Source organism: Puma concolor, chromosome B4 (assembly GCF_028749965.1).
Source record: "Puma concolor isolate L17-30 chromosome B4, mPumCon1.1.hap2, whole genome shotgun sequence".
Taxonomy (NCBI): Eukaryota; Metazoa; Chordata; class Mammalia; order Carnivora; family Felidae; genus Puma; species Puma concolor.
Genome location: NC_141673.1, coordinates 10,150,615 through 10,173,952, shown reverse-complemented (window position 1 = coordinate 10,173,952; position 23,338 = coordinate 10,150,615). Strand labels below are relative to the sequence as shown.

General features: G+C 57.0%; 1 protein-coding gene across 8 annotated transcripts in view; it reads right to left on the bottom strand.

Moving 5' to 3' along the window:
• Nucleotides 1–1,595: 1,595 nt before the first annotated feature.
• CSNK1E (casein kinase 1 epsilon) overlaps nucleotides 1,596–23,338 on the bottom strand; it is a 34,499-nt gene continuing 12,756 nt past the window's right edge. For 2 of the 8 annotated variants that reach the window (XM_086712274.1, XM_086712273.1), the window contains exons 2-7: nucleotides 22,056–22,143; nucleotides 13,887–13,997; nucleotides 13,626–13,774; nucleotides 11,910–12,138; nucleotides 10,765–10,935; nucleotides 6,688–9,298 (exon numbers count right to left, since the gene is read on the bottom strand). In XM_086712274.1, coding sequence (XP_086568400.1) covers nucleotides 8,661–9,298; nucleotides 10,765–10,935; nucleotides 11,910–12,138; nucleotides 13,626–13,774; nucleotides 13,887–13,997; nucleotides 22,056–22,131 — 1,374 coding nt within the window. In that variant the 5' untranslated portion in view covers nucleotides 22,132–22,143 and the 3' untranslated portion in view covers nucleotides 6,688–8,660. The other 6 variants (XM_086712276.1, XM_086712277.1, XM_086712279.1 and 3 more) reach the window with 6 other exon arrangements.

The window sequence follows — 23,338 nt, the reverse complement described above, 5'->3', positions numbered from 1 at the left end:
AAAGCAGGGAGGGGGACCACACAGAAGAGACTCATAAATATGGAGAACTGAGGGGTCCTGGAGGGGTTGTGGGAGGGGGGAGGGGCTACATGGGGAAGGGGCACTAAGGAATCCACTCCTGAAATCATTGTTGCACTAGATGCTAATTTGGATGCAAATTTAAAAAAATAAATTTTTTTTTTTTCTAAATCAATACAATAACCACAGAGAAAAGGATAATTTCAAGTTACTTCTGCGCACTGTGTCTTACAATACATCCTTAGTGAAATGCATTCCAAGGACAATAAAATCCCCCCGAAAACTGTAAACACACCTCTTTACTCCACAGGTATATATTTGATAGTAATATTAAAATTGTAATTTTGAGGGGCGCCTGGGTGGCTCAGATGGTTAAGTGTTCGACTCTTGATTTCGGCTCTGGTCATGATCTCGCGGTTCATGGGTTCAAGTCCCATGTTGGGCTCTGTGCTGGCAGAGCGGACTGCTTAGATTCTCTCTCTCTCCCTCTCTCTCTCTGCCCACCCCCCATCTGCCTGCCGTGCACACTCTCACCCTCTCTCTAAGTAAGTAAACCTAAAAGAATTTTCATTATAATTTTGAAACTCACGTATATCGTAGGATTCAACAACACATTAGTGTTACTAAGTATTGGGATTTTTGCTGCAAAAGATACATATTTTCTTTTTTTTTTAACTTTTTTTTTTTTTTTTTTTTTTTTTTTTGAGATTGTGAGCCAGGGAAGGGGCAGAGAGAGGGAGACATAGAATCCAAAGCAGGCTCTAGGCTCCGAGCTGTCAGCACAGAGGCCGATGTGGGGTTTGAACCCACGAACCGCGAGGTCATGACCTGAGCCGAAGCCAGACGCTCAACCGACTGAGCCACCCAGGCGCCCCAGGATATAGGTTTTTTATAAAAAAAATATTAGCTCCTCAGATTTTCCCTCAGGGCCTGTAGTTGGGAACACCACACTTACTGTTTGAGGTCAGATATGCAGCCTGAGAGGTCCTGAAGGGAGCACACAGAGAGCTGGGGGGCCACTGACTCTCCCAGGCAGGCCTCCCACGGTCACTGGCGACCGTTGGCCCTGGAACCCGACCCCAGGATCCCCACTGCCAGGGCTCCCTGGTGGATGGTGGAGTTCAAACCCTGCTTCTGCTGCTGGAGAGCTAGCTGTGTGATCTTGGGCAAGTTATTTTACTTGTGCTCTGTTTTTCCATCTGAAGGCAGGGAGATTAATAGGACCTCACTCAGAATTCTAGTGTAGGTTAAGATCAGGTTGTGAAGACAGCTTTCAACCTTCCTCTGCAGTTGTGGTCCTGGGCCAGAGGCATCATCTGGACCTTGTGAGGGGCAGACACTCAGTCCCCACACACCAACCCTCTGGAGTCAGAATCTGCACTTGAATGAGGCCCCGGGCAGGCTGGCAGGCTGGCGGGTGTCTGCGGTTTTTCAGATTGATTTAAAAGATCCCCAGGGAGGCACCTATGACTGCCAGCCACACCCGCTCCCAGGTCTGCTGCTGAATGCCGAAGGGCGGGGGGACACACTCCCCTTCGCCCCGCCCCAGCAAAGAGGTGGACCGAGGGCTGCCCATGTCACTTTATCCTTTTCTACTTTATTACTTCAAATTAACAACCACAATAAAGCTCAAAAAAGTCCAATATTTACACAAGAAAAAAGTACAAAATTCCCCCCAAAGTTCTTCAGTATTTTTTTTTCAGTTTTTTAAATTACAAAGTAATAAAAAGCTTTGCTCTTTAATTAAAAAAAAAAAAGAAAAAGAAAAAAGGGGAAAAAGAGGTAAATAAATTAGGAAATACACACATGGAGAAAACAAACAAAAAGAAAGTAAAAACAGGTGTTAACCAGGAGTGGATAAATCCAGCGCCCAGCCCTGACCCCAGGCTCCTCCTCAAGAGAGGCAGGACCCAGGGACGGTGGGACCCCAGCGGGTGTCAGGACCGGAGAATTCATTTATAACCCAGGAGCCAGATGCTTTCTGGAAGCAGTCTCCACGGATTCTGCCCTAAGACCAGGAAAGTGGGAGGGGGCTGCCCCAGGCTGATGACAGTCTCAGGGGTCGGCGGTGGCAAGGACCCGCTGGCCTTCTTGAGGGACGTGGAGGTCGCTGTGTCCTTGTTAGGAGGAGAACAAAACGTTGGCCCGGCAGGTGGGGCGGGGCACCTGCTGTCCTGGGAGCTACAGACACAGACACACACGCACACAAGGAATCTCGGCCCCCACCACCTTGAGACCCATTCCTCAAAGTCTTCTTGGAGAGACAAAGAAGGGACCCAAACGCTCAGGGGACGCTGGTAAAAGCCCAACGCAGAAACTCGGCCACGGTCATTGCAGGGCGGGAGGGGCTGTGCATGTCTCCTGGGGTCCTGAGGTTCAAGAGCACCCAGTGGGATCTGCCTCCGACCAGCCAAACCGTTCCCCCAGCTCCTCAGGCCATCTCTTGATGGCACCGGAGGACCGTCTGCATCTCCAACACAGAGATCTCCCCTCCCGGCTGGTGTCTGTGTTGGCTGGGGCGGGGCCTTGGCGTCTGGCACGTGGAGCCCAGTGTCTGGGGGAGCATTTGGGAGCCTGAAGGTTGTGGACAGTGGCAAATGCGGAGGGACAAGAATCCGCTGTGCTGAAGGTTTCCCATCTTCTTGCCGTTGGCAGGAAAAAAAAAAAAAAAAAAGAAAAAAGAAAAGAAAAGAAAAAAAAATCAAAGGAACAAAATCCATCGTCGGTTTTATGCTGAGTTTTTTTTTTTCCTTTTTGTTCTTTTGAGTGGTTTTTTCCCCCATCTTTTTGTTGTTGTTGTTTTTTAAAAGAAAATACAGTGAAGACACTAGAAGAAGGAGAAAAGACAGATCAGGCGCATGTCTGCCTCTGGCCACCCATCCGCCAGACCACCTGCAGTTTCTACGCTCTTGACCTGAGGCTTTGAACGGGACCCTCTTTGGGGCACACAGCGGGTGCTCCATTTTCACAGGAAGAACACAATCTCTCTCCCTCCTCTGTTCTCTTGCTGAGTGGCCACACATCTGCCCCACCCTGCCACGGAAGGACTGGTCCCTGGACCTGAGATCCGACGAAGGTAAGCCCTGTTTTAGGTCCCAGCTCGGTCTCTGGAACGAATTTCCGCAAAGCAAATCGTGCCCAGGGCGTCCTGGTGTGAGGCCAAGCTGGCGGAGCCCCCTGAAAAGTACATACTCCCCGGGGAGCTGGGACCTTCCCCTCACATGCCCCCAAAGAATCTCCACCTCCCCTTCCCCAAGCCAGGCCCCAGAGCAGAGGCCTGCTGTCCACCACCTGAAGATCACACATGGTCATAAACTCCCATCGAGGTTCACGCTGGCCAGAGGGCTTGTGGAGGCCACCAAGCGCCTTCTATTCCAGCACGTAGACTCCTAAGTACTCCTAAGTCCCTATTCTAGTGCTTTGTGTTTAAAAACAGCCCGAGGGCTGGGACAGGCAGGACTAAAGCCCCAGGGGAGGTCAGGGTTTGGATCCGGAGACTCTCTCTGCTAGGAACTGACTTTCCGGACAACTTTAGGGCAAAGAGGCGGGCAGGGGAGGCAGGGTGGGCAGATGGATGACCGGCCTAACGGCAAAGAGTTTTCTGGCAGAAATTAGCTGGTGTGGGCCGGGCCTACTGAAAGCCTGAATCAAGTGGCTTCGAGGTGTTAAATTCTCTTGAGAGCTCTTGGTTTTAGGGGTCCCTGCCACTCCCCGCCGTACCCCACAACATAGACTCGTCTCCTCCTGGGGCCAGGGGCGTTTCTAGACCTGGCTGGGCTGCATCCACAGCAGATATGGACTCACCTAAGCAAATACTGGTCGGATGGCGGTTCCTCCTCACTTCCCGAGATGGTCAAATGGCACGCTTGTCTTTGGGAGGAGAGGCACAGCGGGGGGAGGAGATCAGCTGCTAGTAATGGTAACCTGGCAAATCTCTTCCCATTGTGGAGTTCCATGCACCCCCGGCCCCGGCCCCTGCCCCTGGAGCCAAGGGCAGGGCTGTGTGATCTCAACAACCTTAGGATGTAGCTGCTCTGTAGCCAAGAACATTGCCTAGAGAGGCAAGGCACCAGACTCCCAGCTCGTGGCGCACCGAGCCTCTCCCACGGCAGACAAAAGGACCAGAGCAGGTATCCTGCCCCACTCTGCCAAGACACCTTCCCTGGGCCACCGCGGACTGCCCCTTCCTAACCTTCCCAGTCCAAACATGGTCCTGAGTGAGGCCACCAGACGGGATCTGCCCATCTCTCACTCTTGTGCTGACCCTGACCCGAGGGAGGCTTCCTGATGGCAGGGACCACGAGCCCCTGCTCTGTGAGCTCCCCTGCTGCCCACCCAGGCCGGGCCCCGGTAGTGAAGGCAGGATCCCAGCTCCACCACCTGCTGGGGCGACCTACTTCTCTGAGCCTCAGTCTACTTTGGTCAGTGGGGCTAAGCTGACCTCAGAGTGATTAAAGGAAGCCAAGTCCCTGCTCAACAAAAGGGGCTGCTCCAAGTTTATCGGAGGGGGGAGAACAGAAGCCCGAGCCCGGACTCCCTCCAGGCCAAGGCCCTGTGGCGCAGTGGTGAGGTGCAGGAGGACTGCAGAGAGGGCGGCTCACCTGTGAGGCTGAAATCCGGGAGACCTCTTGCCGCCCAGTGAGGTCGGAGGAGGAGACGTTGGCGGGCGCACCCCTGTGTAGCCTCATGCTCACCTTCCTCTCTCGGTCGACTCGTGAGATCGCTCTGGGAGAAGTATTGCCTAGAGGGTGAGGCGGGGAGAAGCCACCCTCAGTGTCCGGGTCCCTGGGTGCCCCCGGCACCCCCCGGGTCCGGCCCACCACACAAGGTCCCCGCTCACCAGCTTGCTGGATGCGGGAGGCTGGGGTGGAAGCCACAGGCTCGGCAGCAGGGCGGAGCCGGTTGGCGGTGGCCCCCGTGGGCGGGCCAGGGGGCAGGGCCCGGGTGGCGGACCCCCGGAGCTGCCCCATCCTCTCCTCGCGCTCGTGTTCTCGCCGCTCCCGGTCCACGTCCTCGGGGTTCCGGGCTGCGCCCTGTGGGGAGGAGATGAGACTTGGTCAGCCCCTGTGAGCTCAGGGTGCTCTGAGATCCGGCACTCACGCAGGGCAGAGCACAGGGAAGGAGGCCAGGCGGGCACCTGGGGGAGACGCAGCTCAGAAACCCTCTGGTCCAACCTCCTCCCCACCAGGCAGGAAGCCCGAGAAGCCTGGGAATGACCCGCGATCACACAGTACAGAGAAACGAAGCCACACGACCGCCCGGAAGGAGGAGGAAGCTGGGTCTCAGAAGCAGAGGGAGGTCACTCTGCCCTGGTCTCATGGGGCCGAAGCAGAGCCGAGAGGGCTAATGCCCCACAAAGACCAAGGGTACTCCTTGGCCCTCCCAACCTGGGCCCCTACTGTGTTCAGAAGCCCTTGGCCCCTCCAGGTTTCCAAACAGAGCAGAGCAGGTGTTCAGAGACCCAGAGGAGGAGTAACAGGCTAGCTAAAGGCAGGGCCAGCACTTGGACCAGGGCGCCAGCCAGGGGATCTTGTCAAAGGCTCTTCTTCCCCTGTCCCTGGACCTGGCAGTGACTTTTGGCAGGTGCTGTGGGGGAGGCCCAGGGACTCAGATGCTGCCGGCCCTGGGACAAGACAAGAGCTCAGGGGGAGCTCGAGAAAGAACGGGCTAGATGCCCCATAGAAGAAATAGAGGCCCAACAGGCAGGCTGGGGCAGAAGGGGGAACATGAGCCCCCAGGGCCTGCCCTCCAGCTGCTGCCCCCGCCCAGTGCAGGAGGAAAGGAGAAAGGCCCAGAGAAAGGAGCCCGGCATGGGAGCGGCACCCGGCCGCGTTACCTAGTTGGTCCTGGGGTCGTCCACAGGGAAGGGCAGGGGGCTGGCAGGAGGGGGGCCGCATCTGTGGAGAAGAGAGCTGCAGGCTGAGTGGGGGGGCCTGCTCACAGGCCACGGGGTGCAGGCTCCTGCAACCCTGTGTCTCTCCCAGGGAAACGGCCGAGAAGGCCCTGCTGTCCTTGGGAAATGACGGCTGGGGATGGCCGCGGCCTTGAAGCAACTCCAAGAGGTAGGGACTAGGGATCAGAATGATCCCTGAATCCCAGTGAGGAACTGAGGCCCAAGGAGTCCTCATGACCTACGTGGGGTCACAGCTCAGGGTAGAGCCGGGATCTGAATCCAGGCCTCTGCCACCCGGCTCTGCTCTGCGCTCTGCACCCCAGAGGACTTTGTAGGACATTTTGGGGATGCGCATGCCCAGCCCGCCCGCCCACAGGCCGGTGCAGGCAGGCCTGGAACCACCAGGGTTCAACCTCCTGACTCCCAGTCTCCACCCCCTCTCCACTCCCGGGCTCCTGCCCACTCAGTGACAAGCTGGCTGAGAGCAACTCAGCCAGAACGAGAGCAAGCCTGTGAGAAGAGCCGCAGCTCCGCTCAGGAAACCTCCTGAGGGCAGGCCAGGGATGTGTTCATCCCCTGCCTGGGGGAACTGAGGCTGATGAAGTCAAGTGGTCCCTTCAGAGGGGCACAGCCTTGGGGCGACCGACTGAGCAGAGGGCTGGAGACCCTGCCCTTTGTGACCCCAGCAGTCTCGGGTCAAGGCCAGGCCCGAAGCAGGAGGAGCTATTCTCCACGTTTCCACCTAACCAGTGATGCCTCAAGAAATGCACACCGGGGAGGTTTCTTGGCTTTTATTTGCCCACAGAAAACACAAAAGGTCAACATCAAAGTCACACAAGCATCCAGCCCTGTCGTGTGGACCCCTGTCCTTGGCTATATGGAGTATCCTCCTGGCCTGCTGGTTGGACCTTGGAACACAGCGGCTCTGTGTGCTGAGAGCAATGTCCCAGGCTCCAGGTATCCAGGGACTCCAGGGCCCTGATGCTGAACGGGGCGGCCACTTCAGGGAGAGAAGCTCTCAGTCAAGGGTAAGATCCTTCCCGTGGCCCTCTGTGCCCAGCACGGTGTCCAGTCTGCAGGTAGGTGCTGGTAACGGCACCGGGGGGCCTGGCCTTGAGGCGAAGGCATGGAAGGTCCCCGTCACAGGTCTGCAGATGCTTCCGCCAAAGGGCAGGTGAAGACGGTCACGGTGACGGGGTCAAAGGCGCCCGCTGATCCAGCCCAGGCCAAGTCAGAGATCGGTGCAGAGTAAGGCTGCTGGCACCTCTGCTCAGCTTCCGACTCGAGAGCTTGCCTCTAAAGGGACCCCAGGAAGGGCTCAGAGTGGCAGCAGTGAGCGGGGAGGGTGCTCTTGGCCTGGCTTGACGTGAGATGTTGCCAGCCAGATGGTCCCACGAGAGGTTCTGCGAGGAGCCATCTAGAGCAGAGCTTTCTGGGATGACGGAAAGGTTCACGTCTACCTTGCTGGATATGGTAGCCACTGACCAGCCGCTTGTGGCTCCTGAGGGCTTGAAATGTAGCAAATGCAACTGAGGGACTACATTTTCAGCTTTCGTTTTAATTCATTAAAAATCAGCCACACGGAGCCAGGGGCTACCATACTGCCTGGCACAAGCCTAGACAACGTAAAACCCGTTCTTGGAGCTGCACGGAGAGGAAGGGCCGAGCCCATCCCCGAACCAGACCCAGGAATGACTTTCCACAAAGATGAGTGAGCGCCCAGCGGCCAGATGCCTTGAGCAACGCCCTCCGGCGAGAAGAGCCGGCCCTCGGCCACACTCCCGGCTGCGAGGTCTGGGTTGTAAGGTGCCCCACTGCCCATCTCCCACCCCTACCCCTCGGGTCCCTTGGCCTGTGAGACCGCTGTTCTCTGCCCGACCTCTGTCGAACTCCTCAGGGAACGGTGCCAGGCCACTGCCTGAGACCCAGAGAGAAGAGGGGCGCGAGACCCAGTGCCGACCCCAGCGTCCAAGAGAATAAGGCCTCGCGTCCTGAGCGTCTGGCAGAGCGAGCCGAGGGGATCCGCCACGAAAGGACAGGCACACCAGGATGGAGCGCAGTACAGGTGGGGGGCGTTTAATGAGTTCAGGTTCGATACAGAGGCCACCGTCAGGGTCTTGCTGAAGCCGCTCCCGGCGCCCGTTCCCACCAGGCCCTCCGGGGCGGGTGAACATCATCCCTCCTTCAGGCTCTGTTCGTCAGGCAGCTGCTGATTCATCCCCAAGAAGCTCCCGGCAGGGCCTTCTCCACCACCCCCTCTCCACCGCACCCCACCACGCCAAGGGACACCTCCTCAGGCCTGGCCCCGATGGGCTCAGACACACCTGGTGACGTCAGAACTGGGGCCCCGGAGTCCAGACCACGGGCCAGTAGTTTTGGGGGGGCAGCTCCTCCACCTCCTCCACGGGCCTATCTGGAGGGCCCTGGGTGCCCAGGGGCGCCGGGCACCTGGAAGGGACAGAGAGCACAGCAGAGGCTCAACCTCTTGTGCTTGCCCAGCCAAGCGGTAAATCTTGGAAAGGCCAGGCCTCAGAGGGTCCTTACCAGTAAGAGGGTGGGTACGTGGGCCCGGCACAGGGACAGGGGCGGGGGCAGGGCAGTGCAATAGCTTCGCTGTCACGGGGCTGAGCCTGGCTCGAGGAAGCCCCCTTTTCCAGAAGAGATGTGAAACAAGACACACAATTTCACAGATTCCGGAGCTCCGGGGCATGGCTGGCGCACGCTTCTCCCCACCCTACCCCCAAGACCCTTAAGAGAGGGAGACAGAGCAACCGCCTAGCAACACCCAGGGTCCCATGACCAGGAAGAAAGAAACCACAATGAATGGGTCCAGGCTGGCCAGAGGGGCCACGGTGAAGGCAGCCGCCTGGGACGTGCAGAACAAGAGCAGGGTGGTGTAGGCGACAATGAGGACAGCGGGGGGGCCCGCCAGCGCCACCCACGCCCCACCGAGAGCACCCAGGAGGGACTCGAGGCCCAGCCAGGTCCTCTTGGGTCTGGTGGGAGGTGGAGCCCTGCCCGGGCCCTGCTGACCACAGCGGCACGTGCTGTCAGCACAGATGAGGCCGGAGCGGGGGGGCCGCGGGGACTCCAGGACCCCAGCGAGGTCGCTTGCGCTGTCCAGCTCATAGCTCCCGTTTTTCGGGAGCCCCGCCCGCCACTGGGTCACTTTGGCCTCGTGAGTCAGGGCCTTCCCCGTCCAGTCCCCCAAGCCCGCCTTGGCCTCCACGTGACTCACGAATTTGAGCATGTTCCAGTCGAAGACGTAGTCGTAGGAGAAGCCCTGCCTGTGGAAGAGGTTGCGGAAGAGCTGGCGCAGGTAGGAGTAGTCGGGCTTGTCGTCGAACCGCAGCGAGCGGCAGAAGTTGAGGTATGTTGAGAACTCGGCTGGCGGGGGTCACAAGGCACAGAAACGGTGAGGCCCGGGCTCCCGGGCGGCCCAGCAGCCTGTGTCATCCCACCCACCCCCCGTCCCCACAAATACTTTCAACCTAAGGCGGGGGGGGGGGGGGGGGGGGACAAGATGGCGCCAGAGCAGAACTCCGGGCGTCCGGGTGGCACTAAGACCCGTCCCTGCCCGCGGGCAGAGCCTCCGAAGACCGAGGAGGCGTGTGTTAGGGGCGAGCGTCCCCCCGCGGTGAGCAGGCCCCACAGCGCCTTATGTCACCGTTCTACCTGCTCCTGCCGACCATTCTGGGAGCCTTGCAGATAGCAGATCAAGAGCTGTCAAGCCCAACGGACAGCCAAGAGCCCAATCAATGGGAACTCCCAACGTGCGCTAAGCCACAGGGGGAAAACTTCCATCTCCTCCTGCCCACAGCAGGGGTGGGGAGAGCCCCTCGTGAGAGAACAGAAAACATAACGTACACTGGGCTCTGCCCCCGGTTCCTGGCACAGAATTCCTAAAACCCCGGGGAAGCCCTAAACGCTAAGAGCACTAGGAGAATCTTCTGTTCCGGATGAGGCGACTCTGGGCGGGCTCCCGGCGGCTCCTGGATGGATGGGAGCTGGTCACCAGGAAGACCAAGCCACGATTAGAAAGCTTAGAATTTTCACGCCCCATCTCCCCAAACGCTTCTCTAGAAGGGAGGGGGCTGGAAACGGAGTCAGGGACTGTTTATGCCTACGTGAGGAAGCCTCCGTAAAAACCCCAACGGTGTGGGGTCTGGGCAGCTTCCAGTTGGACGCATCCACATACAGGAGGGTGACACACGTTGACTCCCTGGGGACAGAAGCCCCTGTGCTCGGGCCCCTCCCACACCTCGTCCTATGAACCCCTTCCTCTGACTGTTCGTCCACACCTTTCAGCACAGCCTTTAATAAAGTGGGAGACGAGGTAAGTTTCCCGGGCTCCTACGAGCCGCCCTAGCAAATTAATCCCAGCCGAAGAGCAGGGCGTGGGAACCTCAGACACACGGCGCAGGTGGCAACCTGGACTTGTCAGTGGCATCTGAGGTGGGAGGAGGAGGACAGCCCGTGGGATCAAGCCCTGAACCTCCAGGCGGACGGCGGCCGAATGGAGCTACACTAGAGGACACCCAGCTGGTGTCGCACAGAACTGCTCGAGGGGCGGGTAACACCCCACACGTTTGGGGAGAAGCGTCAGAAGGGACATGTTCTATGCGGGTAGCCAAGGAGGCTCCCGGGGTAAGGCCGAACTAGCTTTTCCTAACACGCAGCCCTTGCGAGAAGAGGCCGGGGAGGAGGCCCGAGCAGCGACAGAGCGCATGCGATTAACGGTTCTGGCGCGGGGGGGCAGCAGCGGTCCGGTGTGGGCTGCGTGGCCTTGTCTTCCCCTCCGAGAAGCCTTCGGGGGTCCCCAGGCTGGCCGCCTCCCCACCTGGGCTACTCACAGGGGTAGCCTTTGCAGAGGACCTCGATGGGCGTCGACATCTTCTTCTCGCTGATGCGCTCGTACTTCTGGCGCTTGGTGGCCGCTTTGAGGCCCTGCCAGGGCAGGGAGCCCAGGTTGAAGTACATGAGCACGTAGCCCAGACTCTCCAGGTCGTCTCGACGGCTTTGCTCTGCATGGAATCGAGGACGGGGTGAGGGGCAGGGTCCGCCTGGGCCGGGATCCCCTCCCCTCCAGGACACCCTCCTCAACGGGGGGGCACCGCCCCTGCACCCCCTCACGCGCACTTGCTGCAACCCCAACACAAACAGGTGCAGGTTATTAACGCTTCTGCAGAAAAGGGCAGTTTGGGGGCGCATCTGGCTTCGGCTCGGGCCATGATCTCGCGGTTCATGGTCTGAGCTCTCTGCTGTTGGCACGCAGCCTGCTTCAGATCCTTTGTCTCCCTCTCTCTCTCTGTCCCTCCCCAACTCATGCACATTGCCCCCCAACCCAAATAAACATTAAAAAAAAAAAAAAGGAAAGAAAAGGGCAGTTTCTCCAGCTCAGGTACTTATTCAATCAGTAACTATGTGTAACAGGTACCCTGGTACCTCCCCGCCAGCCCACTCTGTGGGCAGGGCACAAGCGTGGCATCACCCAGGGCTGAGGTCAAATCCAGCTTTCGTACCAAGCTGCACAGCCTAAAGCAACCTGTGCTGCACCTGTGAGCCCGCGTTCCCCACACTGTAAAAGGGGACCGTCCCCACCCGTTCTCCAAGGCTGCCGTGGGGATGAAAAAGGCACGTTCGGGCGCTCGCTACGCCACAGTTCTTCTTCTTAAGGGGAAGATCTGACTTTGGGGCAAAAACTGGGGGAACTGGGTGCCTGGGTGGCTCAGTTGGTTAAGCGTCCAACTCTTATTTCAGCTCAGGTCATGATCCCGCAGTCTGTGAGTTCGAGCCCTGCATCTGGCTCTGCGCTGATGGCACGGAGCCTAGTTGGGACTCAATTTCTCTCTCAAAATAAATAAACTTAAAAAAAGGCCGGGGGGGGGGGGGGTGGTGGGTAGGGGATGGTGGTGAGGGGTAAATCCAGGCCACAGAAAGCCAGGGTCCCGGCCAGCAGCCCATGGGTGCACACTGCTCTTGGGCCTCGGACACTCACCGATGCCCAGATGGGTGTTGATGGAGGCATAGCGGGCAGTGCCAGTCAAGTTCTTGTTTTCCCGGTAGGGGATATGCTGGTGGGTGCGGGCGTCCCGGTATTTCTTGGCCAGGCCAAAGTCGATGATGTACACCAGGTTGCCCTTCTTCCCCAACCCCATGAGGAAGTTGTCGGGCTTGACGTCGCGGTGTATGAAGTTCTTGGAGTGGATGTACTCGATGCGGCTGATCTGGGGAGGGGACAGCAAATCATTCAGCAAGCGGTCCACGGAAGGGCCTTCACCAAGCACTCTGCGCCAGGCCCTGGATTGGGGGCGGAGGGCTGGGGTGGCAGGGACAGAAAACACATCCATGGTCCCTGCCCCGGGTAGGGGAGAAAGATCTGTCTGCAACTATGTAAGACGATTTCCAGGGGCAAGTCAGAGAAGGCTTCCTGGAGGAAGTGATACAGAAATTCTGAAAGAGGAGTTCACCGAGGTTGTTGTGAGATGGGGAAAGACAGCAAGATAGGAAACGAAACCTGGAAAGGCATCTGGGCCCCCATGGAAGCCTTTGCTGCCTGAAGCCAGAGTCAGAGAAGCATTTCGAAGGGTGTTCTGGCAACCAAATGACGGGGGAAGGGGGGAGAGGGAGAAGAGCCAATGAAGCCTCGACAATGGTGACAGAGATGGATTCTAAAAGACAGGATTTGTCCCCTAACTTAAAAAGGACACCCAAGTCAGGCGGACACACAGACTCTTCTCTTCCTTTAAACATCAGGTCAGAAAAGTAAGTTGACTTATACGCGTACGATACACCCTCTGGCTAGTCAGTCCCCTTTCTGGACCTCAGGCTTCTGAAAATCCACAGCTTCCCTTGGCATGGCTGAGTATTTCCTAAGCCTTTATTGAGTGTCACACCCCGTGAGAACCTGACGACTCTCCTCTGCACACACACATTTAGACCAAAATTGCAGGTGCCTGCAGACTTTCTGTAGGTCAGCCGCAGACCCTGACCCCTGCCTAATAAGAGGTCTGTGTATCATTCCGGGTCCAACATTCTACGCTTTTGAGGCACCTGGCTGGCTTACTCAGCAGAGTGTGCGACTCTTGATCTCAGCGTCGTGAGTTTGAGCCCCACGTTGGGCGCAGAGCTAATTTAAAAATAAAATAAGAGTCCAAAATTCTGTGCTTTTAGATTTTTAAAGAGTTTTCCTCCCCTGAGTTTAACAGGGCGTCAGGACCCAAGGACAGCTCATCAGTAGGCATCTGCTCTGGTCCAGGCACTGTGTGGAGTCCCATGTGACCCCACAACGAACAACCCAGCCAAGGGGAGACTCTCATCTGAGACGACTGAGGCTCCGAGAGGCTTAGCGGTCTCCTACAGTCACCACAGCGGGGCGGGACCCAGGTCTGTATGATCACTAGTTTTAGAATCACCCGAGAGCAGAGTCCTACCCCAAGAGCCCAACCCAGGATTTCTGGAGTGGGACCGGGAATCTACATTTAACCCCCTCCTCCATTCTATAGCCAATGGCCAAGGACCCCTGGTCCCGGTCCAGGAACCAAGCCTGTCCTATGGCCCTGTCACTGCCTCCCGCTGTGGCAGCCTCCAGAGGCAGCAGGCAGAGCCGGCACCCTGTGCCCAGTGGCACGGTGGGGACGCAGCGGTTGGGAGGGCAGCTGCAAGCCCAGCAGAGCCCACGGTCCCTGGCTTGGGAGGGGAGGTGGGGGCTCACCATCTGGTCGGCCAGGAGCAGCACCGTCTTGAGGCTGAACTTGCGGGAGCAGAAGTTGAAGAGGTCCTCCAGGCTGGGCCCCAGCAGCTCCATGACCATCACGTTGTAGTCACCTTCGGCTCCGCACCACTTGATGGACGGGATTCCCACTGAGGGCCAGGGGGGGGGGGGGGGGGCGTCAGGGTAGGCCCTCCTGTGAACGCACGCGCATATTCATGCACAGTTCCTCACGCTCCGCCCCCAGGCCCCACCAGCTCTCACCTCCCCCCTGCATCATCTTGTAGAACTTGCTCTCGATGTGCAGCTGCGGGTGCTTCGTTTTCACACACTCTAGCTTGATGGCAACTTCTTCACCAGAGGCGATGTTGGCACCTGCCAGGGGCGGGGGAGGAGCACAAGGGACCCGGGTCACTGACGCTGGGCCAGGCAGGTGGCCCCGGGCCAGGGCTAACTCGTGTTTGCCCCGGAGCAGTTCAGCACCCCTCGGGGGAGGCCGGAATGGTGGCAAAGGGCCCAGCACCGCATCCAAGGGAAGTGGAGGGGCTGTGGGCACAGGGGCAGGAACCAGCCCAGCTTAGGCGACTGCAGAGAGCAAGAAAGGCAGCATGTGTGAGGGGAGGGATGGGAAGAACTACAGACATGTCACAGAGCCACAGGCCGGCGCAGCGGGAAGGCCAGATGTAAAGGGTGACGTGTCACGTAAAAGGAATTTTATCCTGGTGAGTGGGAGCCACTGAGCCGGAGAGGAGTGAGGTCAGTGGGATGTCAGTGTGGGAAGGAGAGAAGGGGGCAGGGCAAGGCTCTGTCTCAACAAAGACCCAAATCCAAATTGTGCCTTGCCTCAGTTTCCCCAGCTCCAATACTGAGTGGACTGAGCTAGAGGTCTGGGGGCTAGACTTGAGAGATGGGCCAGCTGTAACTGTAGCTGCAACCACTGAAACAGTGTAGTCTTAACACACAAACAGAGCGGAAAGTCCAGAGGAGAACACTACCACGAGAAGAATTTAGGGTGAGGGAAGGTCTGAGTCTCAAGTCAGGGGAAAGGAGGAGGCTCTGTGATAAGCGTCCTTGGAATAGCCGGCTGGCCGTCTGAGAAAAGTCACCATAGTTCACACCGCACACCAGGAGAAAGCCCAAGTGAAGCAAGTGTGTAGAAAAAAGAAAAAGGTGGGGGTTGTAGGTGAGCATAGCCACTTTGCCCCCCCCCCACTTTGTTTTCAAGTTTATTTTGAGAGGGGAGGAACGAGAGAATCCCAAGCAGGCTCCTGGCTGTCAGCGTAGAGCCTGAAGTGGGGCTTGAACTCACAAATCATGAGATCACCGTCTGAACTGAAATCAAGAGCCAGATGCTCAAGTGACTGAGCCACCAGGGTGCCCCAGCCTTTTTTTTTTTTTTAATTTTTTAAAACATTTTAATTTATTTTTGAGAGATAGAGACAGAGCATGAGCAGGGGAGGGGTAGAGAGAGAGAGGGAAACACAGAATCCGAAGCAGGCTCCAGGCTCTGAGCTATCAGCACAGAGCCCACGTGGGGCTGGAACCCACAAACCATGAGATCATGACCTGAGCCAAAGTCGGACGCTTAACCAACTGAGCCACCCAGGCGGCCCCCCCCCATTTTTTTTTAAAGTAATCTCTACACCCAATGTGGGGCTTGAACTCACGACCCTGAGATCGAGAGCTGTATGCTCTACTGACTCAACCAGCCAGGCACCCAAGCATAGCCACTTTGAAAACCAGGTTGACATTTCTTCATCTAGTAAAGCTGAACACACACAAACCCTCGCCCAAGCAAGCCCACTCCTGAGTGTGTGCCCTCCAGAAACATGTGAGCCCCCAGGAGGACAAGAATGTGCACACCACCAAACCAGCCTCAGAACGGCCAAGTCAGGACGCAGTCAGAGAGAGGAATGCCGCAGGGCAGTGCAGAGGAGAGGCTGGCGGGCGGCTCCCGGCATCTTCACACTCAGTACAAGAGAACAAGGGGCGGCACCATTCACAGGAACCCAACGTGAACACAACCCAGTGCCCAGCACCGAACCCGTGGACACACTGAATGCATCTCTCCACGCGGTGGGATGTTATCCCGCCCAAAAGGGGACGAAGGACGGACTCATGCTGCAACGCTAATGAACTTTACAAACACGCTACGTGAAGAGGCCAGACGCAAAAGCGTAAATACTGCATGATTCCGTTATCGGAAATGTCCAGAGTAGGTCAATCTGCGGAGACAGGAAGTAGATTGGTGCCTGCCAGGGGTCGGGGGAGGGGGAAAGAGGGAGTACCTACTTAATGGGTACAGGGTTTTCTTTTGGGGTGATGAAAATGTTTCGGGACTAGGTGGGAATGGTGGTTGCGGCACGACACTGGGAACGTCCCACCGGCCACTTAACTGTGTACTTTAAAAACGGTTAATTTTCGGGGCACCTGGGTGGCGCAGTCGGTTAAGCGTCCGACTTCAGCCAGGTCACGATCTCGCGGTCCGTGGGTTCGAGCCCCGCGTCAGGCTCTGGGCTGATGGCTCGGAGCCTGGAGCCTGTTTCCGATTCTGTGTCTCCCTCTCTCTCTGCCCCTCCCCCGTTCATGCTCTGTCTCTCTCTGTCCCAAAAATAAATAAAAAACGTTGAAAAAAAAAATTTAATAAAAACGGTTAATTTTCTTATGTGCATTTCACCTCAACTGAAAAAAGAGGAAGACAGAACAAGGCAGGCACAGTTCAAAACGTGCAGCGCTGAGCACTGTCAGGTCTAGGGATACAAACGTGATAGAACTCTTTAGCAAGAGGGAACGATTTCAATTGTCAGTGGTTCGCTCTGTGAGGGGAAAGCAGAGGAGGGGATACAGTGGGCCGCCAGGGGCCTGCAAGATGACAGGCGCGTCCTCCCCCGAGGGGAAGGGTGCCCAATACTATGCATATCTGTTGTACGTATTCCTTTGTGCCTACTCGACACTTAATAAAAAGAAAACATCGAGGGGCGCCTGGCTGGCTCAGTCAGTGGAGCATGTGACTCTTGATCTCAGGGTTGTAAGTTCAAGCCCCACTTCGGGTGTAGAGATTACTTAAAAACAAAAAAAAATATTAAAAAGTTAAAAAAAAAAAAGAAAACAATGAGACGTTAGAGGAATAGAAGAGAGAACTGCCTTCTAACTTTGGGGTAGGCAAGCCTTTTAATCCCTGATTTAAAATCCGAAGGCCATTAAAAAAAAGGGGGGGGGGGCTCTGTCCCATCCAGAAAGGGAATCCCTTCTGTGGCAAAAATACCAGCAACAAAGTCCTAAGAAATACATACTTGTAACTCTTCGCAGCGGCAAAGAGCTGGTGGCCCTACTACGTTAACGAGCTCCTACGTATCAGTAGGAAAAAGACTCAAGGCTCAAAGGAAATAGTGTAAAGAATCTGAACACACACTTGGAGAAGAGGAAACCATTCATATAAAAATGGCGTACTCTTAAGAAAAGATGCTCAGCCCCCTTATAAGAGAAATGCACATGGTCCTGAAAAAGCACTCCCACCTCTGACTGGTGGCAATGCCACAGTAAGACGCGTGCCCTGTCCCGGCAGAGCTGTGGGGCGGTGGGCACTGTGCCCCAGGTGCATCCCCGCTCCCGCTTCGGGAGTACACTCCACACCCTGGCGAGTGCAAAAGAGGCCCGGGACGAGGCTGTCCGTGGTGAGCTGTTTCCAACAACAAAACGTGGACACAGCCCAGATGGCCATCATTCTGGCCACGGGTTAAAGAAAGAAGGGCCCACCAATAACCTAGAATACAATGGAAAAAGAATGAGGAAGCTCTCTCTGTGCCCAAGCCAACAGATCTCAAAGATACAGGAAGTGAAAAAGCAAAGTACAGAATAGTATGTATTCTCTGCTCTTTCCAGCTTAAAAACAAACAAACAAAGAAAGGTGGGGAAATCGTCCCTATCTGTGTTTGGTTGTATCTACGTAAGAAAACACTGCAAAGAATTCTGCGTGAGAAACCAGTAAGGACCCGGGAGGGCTACAGGGCTACGCCGACCCCTAGCCCCGGAAGGGTGAAGGACACCGCACTGGACACCAGGTTCCTCGTGGTCACTTTTTCCCAACACCTGGAACAGAATTCACACACTTCCAATCACTTCTGAAGTATACAATGCAGTGGTTTTTTAGCATATTCACAAGTTCACCCCGAACACCAGTGCCCCTCAGTACTCGCTCCACATCTCCCCCAAACCCCAGCTCTGGGCAAAACCACTCATCTCCTTTGTGTCTATGGATGTGCCTATTCTGGACGTTTCGTGTAAGTGAAATCACACGACGTGCGATCTTTTGTGACTGGCTTCTTTCACTTAGCATGCTTTTGTGTTTTGGTTTTTGGTTTTGTGTCGTTTCATTTTTGAACCCCGTAAAATGAAATTAACATTAAAAAGAACACAGAGGACCAAATCCAGGGAGCCACGGGAGAAAAAGTACTTTGCAAACTGTAAAGCACTTCTGGCATAGCAACAGTCATCGCTGGGGACAGCCACACACGTGTCTGGGGGACAGTAAGGATGTGGCATGGGAGAGGGTGTTTTGAGTGCCTGGCACGCAGTAAGTGCTCAACAAAAGTTGGGTTTGGTAAGCACCGGCCCCCGGGCTTCAGAGGTGAGCCCACATAGGTCCTAACCACGCGCAGGCCAGTGGGAGGAAAGGCCTCAAGGGCTCCCGATGCATGAGCGGGACTGTGCCAGAGGGAGGTCACAGCACCTGCGAAGGCCAGACCAGACGGGAGTGGGGTGCAGCGAACTCTGAGTCTTTTGGTGCAGCCAGAGCTTGAGGTAGCTGAAGAAGACACGGGAAGAGGTGAGCAAGGGAGAGATCAGAAGGGTCTCAAATGCCAGGCCAAGATCCTGGCCATGAGCCTGAGACTCTGCAGGCCAGGTATGAATGCCTTTATTACAGGCTTTCTCGGCCTTCCCACTGACACCTGAGGCCCAGCAGTTCTTTGCTGTGGGGACTGTCCTGTGCATTGCTGCGCCGTCAGCAGCATCTCTGACCTCCACCCACCAGCTGCCAGCGGTACCCTCCTCTTCCCCGAGTTGAAATGATCAAAAATGTCCCCAGATCTTGCCAAATGTCTCCTGTGGGACAAATAAATCTGTACTCCTCCCGGCCTCGTTCGGACCCACCGTCATATTAGAAAGGACTGGAAGGGCATGTGAGGGGCGAGGGAGCCCCAGAAGGAGCCGCTCCGACTACCTGTCCAGGCAAGAGCTGACTGTGGTCCCAGCCAGGCAGGAGGCAGAGACCTTGACACTTTGGAAGTGGGGCCTCTTATGATTCAGCAGATGTGTGCAGCAGGGAGAGGGGGGGAGGGGAAGGAGCCCTTTATTCCTTTGAACTCTCCTGCACTCCCGCAAGGACTACTGTTTGTATCTCTCCTTGACATCCACAGAAACTAAAACACCAAAGGTCAAAGACTAAATGCCACGCTCGCTTCCCCAGGACACGGACCTCGCTCCTAGGCCAAGGCTTCGTGTCCCTGCAGAGTGCTGGAAAGCCACCACAGCTGCCTGCCCCCAAAGGCTCCCACCACCACAAGGCCCCTTTTGCTGCCTCTGGGTTCTATCAGGAAGCTGCAAGCCTTGTCTCTGAGCTCCCTTCGTTCTGCTACTGAGGCTCAGTAAGGTGACGTAACTGGCCCGAGGTCATAGGTCTAGCTGGGGGCAGAGCCAGGATTTAAATGTTAGTCCCCAAAGACTTTTTTTTTTTCCTCTACTCCAACTGTCTAGCAGCTCAGTCGTTCAATCGACAGACACATACACAGTGAACCCTGGACTACTGAGGCAGCCCTGCCCTGGATGAACACCGCTCACCTTCTGTGGAGGCAATTCTAAGTGAAGAGTGCCAGAGCAGGGGTGGTGGAGGTGACCCAGCAGTTGGATACAGGGGCCCTGCTGGGGGATGGGCCAGTCTGGAAAACAAACTTGGGACACGGAGAAGGGCTTGGAGCCGGCCAGCCCTAGGATCTGGGGCCTGGGGAAGTCCTGGGTGGGGAGAGGGGGTGACCAACCTCACGTGGGGGCTCATTCTCCCCAGCACAGACTCACATGTATAATCAGGGACCTGGCTGGACTGGAAGTGCAGAAGAAAGCACCCCCACAACCACCTGTTGGGGAGCACCGTCCCCTCGCCATTGAGAACCGAGGAGCAGAGACTAAGAGGCATAGGGAGTTCTCAAGGGCGCACAACCAGTGGTGGTAGAGTGGGCACAGTCTCGGCCACTTCTGGACCCCGTGTAGCTGACCTGAGGCCCTGACAAAGCTGGTCCCACTCTCCTGGTTGTCCCCTTATGATACTTGGAGGCGGGACCGGAAGAGAAGCTGCAGGCCTCGAAGCCATATCCACAAAGCACTCGCCTTCGGGTGATCCTGGAAAGCAGGACCTGGAGGCCGCACCCAACCCCACCTGCAGAGGCCATCTGGAGTCAGGCCCTGGCACAGGCACCAGCGACAAGAATGCAGCCAGAGCTCTGAACAAAGGGAGCCAGCGAGGCCAGCCGGGGAGGCCCTACAATCGCCACTGTCCCCACACTAGCAGGAGCCCAGGAATGAGCAGGACGCGGCGTCATGCCAGGACCCCCTCGGCCTGAGCACCCAGCAAAGGCTGGACAGGGCAGCTGCTCAGGGCAGAACGGGCTCCCCACCTCCACTCAGGCCGAAGGGGACCCAAATCCTTTGGACAGTAGCAAATCCCAAAAAAGACGGAGGGCTGGTGGGGGGAGGGGGGGGCAACATAAAAACACTACCGCTGGGCCGACACGTGCGGGCGTTGTGCACGCTCTGATCTCGTGACTTCTCACCACCCTGCGGGCCTCATGACCGACCCCGTTTTACTGACAGGGGAGCCAAGGCTGGCAGAGGTCATCACCTGTTCAAGGGCATACGAGAAGCACCCTGGTAGAATTTACATCAGGGCCTGTCCAAAGAGAAGCAAACCTGGGTCTGGTTTTTAAAATAAACTAGATAAACAGGAAGTTCTGCCCCCAGGGAGGTCCCACCACATGGACCAGGGACACTAGCTTTCTGAAATGACCTTGGCCTGCCTCTCCCCATTCCGTTCCCTTCTGCAAAGAGAAGGCCCTGGATTGGATGCTTCCTAGAAGCAGATGTGCACGTGTGCCAAAAACTACTCCCCGTGCCTTTTGCTCTTGGTCAGCCAGGCCTCAACATCACACAAACTTCCCGTATGGGGACACTGAGGCACAGAGCAGCCACACGACTTTCCTGCAGCTGCACAAAGCCAGGTCTGGAACTCGGGTCTGTCTGACGTCTTCCCCTCATGTTCTGTCACACCCTCTCGCTCATGTGGGGTATAAAGACTGCCTTTTCTAGTGTTCAAGAGAAACCCTGGGTGGCCAATTTGATGGTACTGCACCTGCTTCTTGATGTGTGTGGAAGGGACAGCACGGCTCTAGAGGCTGCTGCTGTGCGGGGCGACCATATTCAACTAGGACCCTGCCCAGAACCAACTACACGCTCAGAGAACGTCCCCTCCCTGTCCCCTCCGATGCGGGAGGCAGCAGCTCACCAAGAAGGAGTCCGTACCCCAAGAGGGCAGAGACCCAGACCACTGGGTGAGAGAAACCCCCTCCTCCCCAAGTTCAGAACCAATGAGCACAGCACACTGCCTTGATGCTTTCTTTTCTCTGCCCGGGACAGAAATTATTTACCTTGCTTTTCCAAGGAGGAAAAGAGGGACAGGAATGAGGATAAACCCCAGGGGCTGGCCACCCTGCTCTAACAACTCCCATTCAAGGTTACCCACACAGTATCTCCCCTCCAGACCCTTTTCTGCCAGGTCAGGGAACGGGGTGAGCGATTCGTTTCAAATGACAACACGGGAACAAACTCAGACTTTCAACAGGAAGCACATCCGGAGAGAAAGATCCAGAACGCTATGGCCAGACCCCTACCCCCCACCCCCACCCAGAGGTTACTGGGAGAGCCTGCGTCATTGTCATTCCGAAGCCCGCCTGGGCTGAATTCCAGGGGGCCCCCCAAGCAGAGGGAGGGGGCCCAGGCCTCCTCTGCCTATTAGCATCCTTCTCCCAGGAGGCAACAAACGGGGTGCTATCCCAGCCTGGCCTTTCCCACGCCCAGCTGGAGACCCAGGTCACCTGCAGCTGGAAACCAGGGCTAAAAATACCCTCTTCTGCCCAGCCTGCAGCAGGTGGGCACCCCACCCCACCCTGACTGCGTGAGGAGCCCCCTGGCCTGCCTCCCCCACAACCTGCTGCTTCCCTCCTTACCTGGGATGGCCCTGGGGACAAAATGGCCCAAACATGCCACGGGAGGCCTGAAGCCAAGTTCTGGCTTCAGAGCCTGAAGACCTGCCACATTCCCTCCTGCTTGTCCCCGGCGCTGTCCCCAGGGCCCCAAAACCACTAGGCCGGAACCAGAGACACTTACCCAGGTAGATGTCTCCAAAGGACCCACTCCCGATCTTCCGTCCCAGGCGGTACTTGTTTCCCACACGCAGCTCCATGACTCACTCTCGCTGCAGAGGGAAGCAGAGACACACGGGTCAGGGAAGCGGGGAGCCGGGAAGGGAGCCTAGGCCGCTAGACCCCACCACATCCCCCACCAAAGGCCAGGGAAAGACCCAAGGAACTCGGGAGACCAACATTCTCCCTCCCACTGTACAGGAAGAGAGTTGGCCTGGCTTTGCCCGAGGGCATCCAGGTGTCAGGTGGCCTGATGGCCTCCACGTGTGAGCAATAGCGGAGGCGGGCTGAGAACACATGTCAGGGTGGCCAGGCAGAAGGCGGAATTGGAGATAAGGCCCGGGAGGAAAGAGCCAAGCAAGCATCTCCTCGGGGGACACGCATCTGGGGACCCTCCAATAAGAGCCTCTCAGGTGCGGGCCAGTCACAAAGGGCCAAGACCCTGAAAGGAAAATCAAAGACAAAGGGGGTGATGGGGGAGGGGGGACACAGGAGCTGCTCGTTCTGGGGGTGCTACCATGGCAACCACCGGCAGGTTCCAACCTCCAGGGACGGAAGGACAAGGTGAACCCTAACCCCGGCCCCCACCCCTAACCTTCTCTGCTTCTAGTGCCAGGAACCGGACACGAGGCCTCCACGGCCTGGCCTGGTCTTTCCAGAGGCCAGAACTTGCCAGTGTGCAGTGTGCCCTGCTGGAGAGGGGCCTCCTCCCCAACTTAGGGGGCAGCCAGGAAAGGGGGCCGCCAGAACACCCAGTCACCTCCCTCTCCCACAACACCAAGCACCTCACACAGGTCTCGCTGCACGTATTTTTGGGGATGGACAGTTTGGGGTTGGCTTCCTTCAAGACTAGAAGGAGGGTCTCCCCAGAGGGCCCCACAGAGCAACTGAGGCAACCAAAGCCAGGTTTTTAGCCACTGGCCTCTGGGGTGGGAGGAGAGGTCTGAGGGAAGGATGCTGATGTGAGCAGTTCCCCTCCGTCCTGTGCCCCATCCTGTGCCCAAGCCCATGAGACATCAGGGGCCACCCTGGTGGGGATCCCTGTGCCCTCCAGGATCCTGGCCTGCAGAAGAAGAAACTCAAAGGCCAGGAGATGGTTTCTACAGTTAGGGGAGTGGGGATGGTGAACTATCAAATGGGGAGAAAGACGGGGGATCCCTAACGTCTCAGAGTGTTCATATGGGGGGGGGTCTCCCTTTGCAGACAGGGAACTAGGGAGGCCACATCACCTGCCCCACACTCCCCAGC